We start from the raw sequence: 8,591 nt of genomic DNA on the forward strand, positions 1-8,591 counted from the left end.
CCCCGCCGGCGCCGACGCCGCTCGCAAGGGCGAGCGCGGTCGGCGCCGCATCGGGCGCCGCCGACGCGACGACGAGCGCGGCGGCCGCGGCGTCTGATGTGCGGCCGGGCCGCGACGGCCGCTCCGGGGCGCCGCCGCCGCCGCCGCCGCCGCTCCCGCTGGCGGCACCCGGGTCGGCGGCTGAGCCGGACGCGTCTGACGCCGCAGCCGAGTGGCTGGCGTCCTCCTCGCCCTCGACCGCGCCGCAGACCGCTGCCGCCTGGGTGCAAATGAACTGAGGCCAAAGGGGGGGCGCGGCACGCATGCATGCGGCAAAGGGGGCGTCGGGTGTGGATGTACTCAGATAGGTGAAGCTGTGATGAGCAGGCAGCGACCCATTCCGGCTGTACACCTTCCCATCCTCGATCCATCTGGCTGCAAAGAGCGGTGGTGCGCAACAACACAATGACATAGCGCGAGAATGGCGCGTGCATTGCATCGTCATCATCATATCCTGCCCACCATTGTAGCAAATAGACTTACTCACCTGCAATGTGTCCGCTATGTCCGCCATCTGCATCGCCACCTTGAGCGCCGCCGCCGCCCCCGCGTCCCCCGGCCGCGGCGCCTCCCGCACGCCCCGCTGCGCGGCCTGCAGCTGCGCGGCGGCCGCCGCCGATATCGCGCGCGTGCCCGCCACCAGCTGCTGCAGCAGCGCGGCGCGCATGCGCTGCTGCACGAACATCCGCGTCGCTCCGCTGTACCGCACCTGCAGTTTTGTTATTGAGCAGAACGCAACCTGGTAAGCCAAAACCTGCCAAACGGCAGTTTCCCCCATTGTCAGCCCAGCGACACCTGCCTTTTTGCATCATAATGACACGAGGGTCATCCCCTGCAGGCCTATGCGGGCGCCGTAGCAAGCACCGGCCCGATAACATGACCTGACACCACACGAGCGGGGCAGCGCGCGCAAGAGGCAGGGGCCGGCCGTGCTACCCCGCACCCACACAATCCCCAGTTCACCCCGCCCACCAGCAGCTGCTGCAACCGCGCCATCGCCGCCATTAGCTGGACCACCCGCACGTCGCTCGGCACGGTGACTGTCGGCTGGCCGCCCAGCGGGCCCTTGGGCGGCCCCGCCGCCATGGGCTCGCCCGTGTGCCTGAGGCAGGGGTGCACGTCGCAAACACGGTTTGACGGCGGCGCCAGCGCCGTCGTCGCCAAGCGTGCTTGGCTGCGGCTGCACGCATCCTCAGGGCGTCCGGCGCGGCGCCCCGCAGACGCCCAAGGGAAAAGCGAGTCGAACAGCACAACTGGCTCGCTGCAGGCTGAGCCGTCCCGAAGCAGCATGCAGACTTTCCTCCCTGCCACCATTAAAATACACGCACAGCACGATGGTAACAAGACAACCCCAACTCAGGACAAAAACCGACCGCTGCAAAAAGCCCCAGTTTAAAGCCCCAATCTTGACCTGAAGTACCACAGCAGCTCGGCCTTGGCATACGCCATGGCCGCCAGCAGCGCCGGCATGCGGCGCGGCAGCAGGCACGGCACCTCCTGCAAAGAGCGAGGCCGACGCGGGCCGCATTGGGCTGAGGGTCTTCAAGCGGCCCGCCCCAGCAGCAGCCAGCCATGTATGCCCATAAATGCACCTGCTGACGCTTGCAGTCAAGTTGACGCCGACTGAACCCGAACTGTGGTGTCAGGGCACAAGCTCTGACTTCTGCAAACTCAAAGAAAGGTACGAAGTACGCCGTAAACCAGCCGCCCCCGCCCCACCTCCATCTCGTCCGCCATGTCCTGCAGCTGCCGGCAGACGTACAGCCGCCGCAGCGCGTGCTCCCGCGCCGCTCCCGCCGCGGCCGCGCGCCAGGCGTCCTCCACCAGCGACTTCGCCGCCGCCTTGTCGCCCTCGCGGGCGCTGCGGTCCGCGCCGTGGTCCTTGATCACCTGGTTTATTGATTCCATGCTTTGTTGAGCATGAGTAAACAAACGTACAACTTCTAGACAACACACCATGGCTGGAAAGTGTGAAATCGACGGGAAAAACACTCTGCGGGCATACATGTGCGTTTTGCGCCTCTGCGGACGGCGGTCCACTGCCGCCCGGTTAACTCAAACCAGCAAGCGCCACACCCACGCCTGAACGGCAGCGTACGCGCCGCGGCGCACCTCCACCACCTTCTCTAGCCCGGGCCGCACGTGCGCCTCGAACAGCGGGTGCAGCGGCTCGACCGCGTCCTCGTACACGTGCATCACGAGCGCCTCGGACAGCAGGCCCGCGAGCGCGCGCCGCGCGCCGTGGCCGGCGAGGGCGGCGGGGCAGGCGAGGAAGCCGAGGAGTGCCCAGGAGCGGTACTCGTCTGCGTCCTGCAGCATCCTGGGGGGTGGCCGGAGGCGGGGCGGCAAGTAAGTCGAGACGTCGGAGAGGTCTGCAGCCTTGAGGCGCATGGTGACGCGCGAGCGCTCTGGCTGGCCAGGGTTTGCTGCAGTCTATGTGTTGCAAATGTGAAAGAGCAGCGCAGGGCGTCGCACGCTCCACCATGTGAGAGGTGTTTCACATGTGGTGGAATTGCCCTGCCGGGTGAGCGTTGCAGCGGGGGCGTGCGGATCGGATGCGGCGAGGGCCCGCTGGGGCTGCCGAACTGCGGGGCTGCACTCACTGGTAGGAGCGCTCCAGGGTGAACCCCCGGATGCCCATGGTGTGGGGTCGGTCGAGCGCAAAGGTGTCGAGGATCTGGGCATGAGGCGCGGCGTGAGCGAGTCGAGACACCGGGTGAAGGTTGCAGGAGTCTTGATCGAGGTGTGCTTTGTAAAACAAGGGTCACGACGCCTGCGCGAGCCCGGACCCTGCCAACCCATGGGTTTCTGAGCACCCAAGGTTGCCATTCGGGCGTCAAGCTGGGTTGCCGTTGCAACCCAGCAGCGCCGGGCAGCGGCCGGAGGCTGCGCTGCGGCCCAACCTCGGAAGACGCGAGGATGTCGGCGCTTCCGATGTTGTTGAGCACCGGGACCACGACAAGCTCCAGGATCTGTGGCGGCGGGGGGCGCGAAATGAAAGGGCGGGGCACACATGAACGCATATGCACAAGCAATGTCAGCGCGGCCGGCGCGGCGACGGGCGAACCAAGCGATGTGAGGTTGGTGAGCGCGGGGTACGCGTCACGGGGAAGGCGTGCGGGCGTGGCTGCTCGTGGAACGACCCGCCCCTTCGCTTCCCGCAGCGGGCGCCCAGCCGAGAGGTCTTCTTTGTCCACACAACCCCATTTGTTTCCCGGCGCTCAAACGACAGGCGCACGCCCATCAGCCGGCCGACGCACCTGGCAGACGCGCTGGCTGACGCAGAGGAAGCGATGCTGCAGCAGCGACACCGGCGCATCGCAGGCGGCCAGGAACGAGCACAGCGCGCGCCGGCCGGGGGGGTCGCGGCCGACGAGCTCGTGGCAGGCGATCGTGTACAGCTGCGCAGGGTTGGTTTGGCATGTTGATTGAAACGTGTTCATATGCATGCATCAGCATCGGCAACTGGATCAAGTCCGGCATCTCCATGCCATGCTCGTTGTGTTTCAGCTGGGAGCATGTACATGGCCGCGCCGTCCCCACCGCCTGGGTGAGGCTGTTCTGCTTGGCCTGCCACACAAGCGCAGCCGCTCGCACCCCTGAGAATCCTGTACCACCTGTCTCCCTCAGTGCTGCGGCATGCCTGTGTGCTACCTCGGCTTTCAGGCACACTGCTTTGTCGCTCAGGCTGCGTGTGAAAGCTTGACAGGCGTCAAAGCAGCGGGTTTGACCACGTCCTCTTTTTGAACACACCTGGACGACGTCCTTGCGGGGCACGCTCTTCAGCAGCAGCACGAGCCGGCACGCGCCGGCAAACACCCGCATGTACTCCCGCACCAGCAGCGGCGCGCCGCCCAGCTGTTCGCGGCCGGGGCGAATTGAGGCGGGACGCGGATCAACGCATGTGCGGCAAGGACCCCACATGGGGCAGTCATGCAATGTGCATCATGCAGTGCGCATGCAGCAGTGTGCATGCAGCAGAGGTTTGCAGGGCGTGGCGGTCTGGTGGGGGGCGATCGGGTGCGTGAGTGCGTGAGTGCGTGAGTGCAGCTGAGAGCGGCCGCGACTCACAGTGAGCGGCATCATGAGCGAATGCAGGTCCGCCAGCAGCCGCTCCGCGCGTGACTGGAACTTCAGGCACTCCTGCGGGCGCGCGAGTGGCGGGCGGAGGGAGACACATCTCCCCGCAGCTCCGTGCGATGCGCCCGCATGGCATGGCGCCCGTTCGCCGGCTGCATGGCGGCATGGAGGCGGCCTAGGTTTCAGTCGCGGTGCGGCGCGACACGTCCGATGCGTATGTTTGGGAATACGAAGGAATATAGCATGCATAGCAGCAGGTTCCATTTATGCTATCCAGGCGCTGTGTGGCCTAATCTCGCCTTCAGCAGGTCGTATACTGGCTGCAGCACCACCACCAGCTCCCGCGCGGCACCCTTGATTGCCGCCAGCGCCTCTTGCTCATTGGGCTGCGCGCATCAGGGTGTGCCACAGGCTCTGCTCAGCACGTGCCACAGGGTATGATCAAATCTGGGCACAGGCTCTGCACAGGGTTTGCCACAAGGGGAGGCATGAAAGGGGCATTCTGGTCAACAGTACCAAGGCGCAGCTGCCGGCGGGGTACGCACCTTATCGAGCTTCATCTCCGTGACAGGGTGCTCCAGGAAGCGCTTCTGAAGCTTTGTGCAGAACTGTTCGGTGAGGTGGTTGTGCAGTTTGAAGCAGGTGCGCGCGACAGCCCACACAGGGCAGACGGCACGCGGCAGCAGGCGCGCGACAACGGCTGCGCCATGTGGCGATCCCATACCTCAGGAAAGGCCGCCACGAGTCGCTGGTATTGCGAGAATTCGCTGCTGGCCAGCCGATGCTGCAGGGACCACACGGAGTGCAGCAGTGCGTTGCTGGTCCGCAGCAGCCCCGTGAGCGTGGGAGATCCATCCTGCATGGCGCCCATATTGTTTCAAATCTCGCTCCAGAGGCTGCGGGGATTTCATCCACCAAGCTGGGCTTGGCGCGATCTAGCAGCAGGCCGCTCGCGCTCGGGCATACTGGCTACGTTTTTCTTGGTATTACAAGCATCCAAGTGATGACCCATCGGCCAATGGTGATGCTGCACATACTCAAAGTCAACACCCTGCCCGGTGACACAGCTGACCATGCGGGCTTGCGAGCTGCGGTGGCTGACAAACGCGTCGTGGCAGCAAGTCCACGGTAGCCTGAGAGCCCAGCGATAGCTGCTCTCTTTTGCGACGCAATCTCGCCGTTGCAGACCAACCCAGCTTCAGATTGCAGGCATCCAGTGCAGCATGTCAACCAGGCCGCACCGTATCTACTCATCATGCCGTGTCAACATTGGGTCCTTACACAGCAAGGGCATAACAACGTAGGTCATTACACAGCAGCATGACCCAGCGACATAACAAGAGAAAATAGCTGCAATCTACAAATCCGCCAGCCCGGACTCAAGCCGCTCCTGCGCCGCCCTCAGCCGCTCCCGCGCCTGCTGCAGCATCATGCCCGCGCCCAGCGCGCTCGGCGGCAGGCTGTGGTACGACGCCAGCTGCTGCTGCAGGTCGGCCGCGCGTGCCTGGAGCTCCTGTAGCGCGGCGCGCTTCTCCACAAGCGTGGAGTGGTGGATCTGCGCCCGGATGGTGGAGGGGCACAGCGTTGCATGGCACAGCATGCCCGGGATCGAGCGCTCCGAAACGCCGGCTCAGAGCATGGTTACAGGATGCAGTGTGTGTGAGGCATTTATACACACGCTTGCAAATATACACATCCATGCAGTGACGTGCATGCCCTTGCCTTGCCGAAACCCCAGCGATGTACGCAAACTTTCACAGCACTGCAAGTGCGAGTGCAGCTCATAACTTCGCGCAGGCCGCTCACCTCTGGCACGGCACCGTTTGCGGCAAGCTTGCGGGCGCACTTCTCCAGGGTCTTCCCATACTCCTGCTGCTTAGCCTCCAGCTCAGCCACCTGCTGCCCCTCCGCGCGCGCCCGCCGCTCCGCCGCGTGCTGTTGGTGTTGCACTTTGGCAAGCGCGGCCTGCAGCTGCTGCAGGCGTGCGCGCGCCCGCGACGCATCCCGCTCGACCTCCGCAGAGTGCTGCTTAAGTTTGGCCTGGCAGGCGGGACCATGGCACGGCAGACATGGCAGGGGCGTGAGCGCTGCCATCCACGGCCAACAAACCTTGAGCGGAACCGACCGCATTGGGTGTGCACTGCGCCATGCATTTGTGGGGCGCTAGGTACACCTCCGCGAACACCTGGCCGGCGACCCTTCGGTTGCAGCTGCATTCGCGACCGCCGGCCCCCCCTGTTTCCGCACCCCCTGCTCCGCCCCGCCCCCACCTGCAGCACCACCGCCCTGCTCTCCCTGAGCTTCACTTGCGCCCACGCGGCGAGCACCTCTGGCAGGCCCGGCCGCGCCAGCCCGAGCGCACCGCACACGCCCGCGATCAGCGAGGCGCAGAGCTGCGCGCGCGCGGACAGGCTGTCCAGGGGAAGCCCAGCGACCTCCAGCACCTCTTGCACCAGACGGGCTTTGAAAGGAGGAATGGCAAGGGGGTGGGGAAGGGTATGCGCTCCTTCAGCCATGACTGCTGCCAACAGCCCTGCCCGTTGCTGCACCACCTGCAGCTGCTCATGGCCGCCACTTCAACAAAGCTGACACGCGGCACGCATGTCAACGCCGTTTCCCAAGCGCTGCACACTTGCAACGTCGTGCGCCTGCCACACTGCTGCGTCCCTCCGAGGCGGTCAAAGTGCTTGTACGGTGTGCGCGGCCTGTGTGTCAACGCTGCCGCGCGATGCGAAGCGCTCACGGCGTTTCGGTGCCACATATGTGGCGCCTGTATGGAAGAATGCTCACCCTCCGCCTCGTAGTGCTGCGCCTGCCGGGAAGCCTCAGCGGCGAGCGTAGCCGCCTGCGTGCTGGCCTCTGCTTGCTGCGCCACGCGCTGCTGCACCTCTTGTCGCTCTGCCGGGTCCAGCGACAGCTGGGCTAGCTGCTGCTCACTCAATATGCTGGCGCAGAATCTCTCCACGAAGGCCTGGTTGCGGGCCTCCATATTGCTGCCTACAATTTGAATACAGATCTAGGTGCGGGCACACACAATGTGCAACCGTATCAATTTTCAGAATCAGTTTTCTTCACAAGTGCGTGCTCAGAATCAAGGGGCTAGTTGCAGTTGTGTCGGAAGCAGCTCCTGAGTTCACTGTAGATACCGGTACGCAGCTGAAATCTGGCGGCATGTCTTCGACCGTGTTGCAGCAGCCATCTTGAAATGTCAAACCGTCTAACTGCTAGCTTGGCGACTGCTGATCTTACTGCATCGGGCTGATCTGCCGCCCAATGACGCGCCGAACGTTGCGAATGAGCTAGCTTAGGACTTAGGAGAAGGCTTCAAAGCATCGCAGCCATGGCTCCAAAGGCCGCGGCACGCGCCGCGCTGCAAGCCGAGGAGGCGGCGAAGGCGCGCAAGGCGCAGGTGTGCTGTTGCCACGTGTTGTCACAGATGGTGCCCTGCGCAACCGCGTCGACGCGCTAGCTCGTGTCCGCCCGGCGCCCCGCGCACGCGTAGTGCCGCCGTTGGTGAATCTGCAAGGGTTTCAGGCGGCCGGGCAGCGCCCCGCCGCCACGCCAGCGGCCGGCGCTCAATCCCCCTTGATATTTCTTGCATGATGCTATCCCTCAGGCTGAGCTGGCGAGGGACATCAAGGATGGCGTGTTCAGGTATGGACATGCGCCAGCTGGCGATGTCTCAACTCTCTGTTGACCGGGGGCGGGCACACTGCAGGCGGCCATTGCGCGTGCTGGCGGCCTGCGCCCCGCAGTGGCGGGCACAGGGGCCAAAGCTGAGCTCGGCATGAGGATGAGCTGCATTGTCCACGTTGCATGTTTGATCGCAGCCTCTAAGTCTTCCCAGCTGTTCCTGCCTGGCTTCGGGGCAACTGCTTGACCTTGTGGCGCCAAACTGACGCCAACGGGCGGCGAATCATGCGCCCTGACCGCCCCCGGCCGCAGGGCGTGTGTGATCCCGGCGGCCTACAGCCTGGAGGAGTTTGCGGCCGGCGCCTGCAAGCCGTTCCCCGAGCACCGCTTCAAGGCACGCGTGCACGCACCCGCCGCGCGGCGGTGGCGGCAGCAGCGGCTGCAAAGGCGCCCGCCCGGCAGCGGAAGCCGCACCACGCGTTTGGTCGTGCCACACAATCAACGTGCAGTGCATCGATCCGCCTGCTTGGATACGCCCGCGATGCCCTCGCTTTTGCAAGCTGAATCAGTCTCCTCTGCATCACGCTGCAAATCCAACCCCTCCCTCGCTCATGATCACACACATGCCCATGCGCGAAGGTGCACATGCACATACATAACTTCATACACACTCACAAAGACACACACACACACACAACCACACACACACACACACATTCCCTGTATATGCGACGCAGACGTGCACACACACACGCGCGCACACACACACACACAGTCATGCACGCACGCACACACACACACACACACACACACACACACACACACCACACACACACACA

The 8,591-nt window shown here is 64.5% G+C and overlaps 2 protein-coding genes across 2 annotated transcripts in view; both read right to left on the reverse strand.

The window, feature by feature from the left end:
* MNEG_10458 (hypothetical protein) overlaps nt 1-4,990 on the reverse strand; it is a gene marked incomplete at both ends in the record, with an annotated part of 5,509 nt that extends 519 nt beyond the window's left edge. The window contains 14 exons of the mRNA XM_014041069.1: nt 74-274; nt 527-748; nt 1,012-1,141; nt 1,451-1,536; nt 1,759-1,929; nt 2,152-2,359; nt 2,643-2,716; nt 2,943-3,011; nt 3,300-3,440; nt 3,793-3,897; nt 4,111-4,182; nt 4,437-4,505; nt 4,665-4,727; nt 4,844-4,990. Coding sequence (XP_013896523.1) covers nt 74-274; nt 527-748; nt 1,012-1,141; nt 1,451-1,536; nt 1,759-1,929; nt 2,152-2,359; nt 2,643-2,716; nt 2,943-3,011; nt 3,300-3,440; nt 3,793-3,897; nt 4,111-4,182; nt 4,437-4,505; nt 4,665-4,727; nt 4,844-4,990 — 1,758 coding nt within the window. The remainder of the gene's footprint in view (nt 1-73; nt 275-526; nt 749-1,011; nt 1,142-1,450; nt 1,537-1,758; nt 1,930-2,151; nt 2,360-2,642; nt 2,717-2,942; nt 3,012-3,299; nt 3,441-3,792; nt 3,898-4,110; nt 4,183-4,436; nt 4,506-4,664; nt 4,728-4,843) is intronic.
* Nucleotides 4,991-5,476: 486 nt separating this feature from the next.
* MNEG_10459 (hypothetical protein) lies at nt 5,477-7,108 on the reverse strand (the record flags this gene model as incomplete). Its single annotated transcript, XM_014041070.1, has 4 exons — nt 5,477-5,674; nt 5,926-6,159; nt 6,390-6,580; nt 6,910-7,108. 4 exons carry the CDS (start codon nt 7,106-7,108, stop codon nt 5,477-5,479), a joined length of 822 nt encoding a protein of 273 aa, XP_013896524.1.
* Nucleotides 7,109-8,591: the final 1,483 nt, after the last annotated feature.

This window comes from Monoraphidium neglectum (assembly GCF_000611645.1).
Source record: "Monoraphidium neglectum strain SAG 48.87 unplaced genomic scaffold scaffold02323, whole genome shotgun sequence".
Taxonomy (NCBI): domain Eukaryota; kingdom Viridiplantae; phylum Chlorophyta; class Chlorophyceae; order Sphaeropleales; family Selenastraceae; genus Monoraphidium; species Monoraphidium neglectum.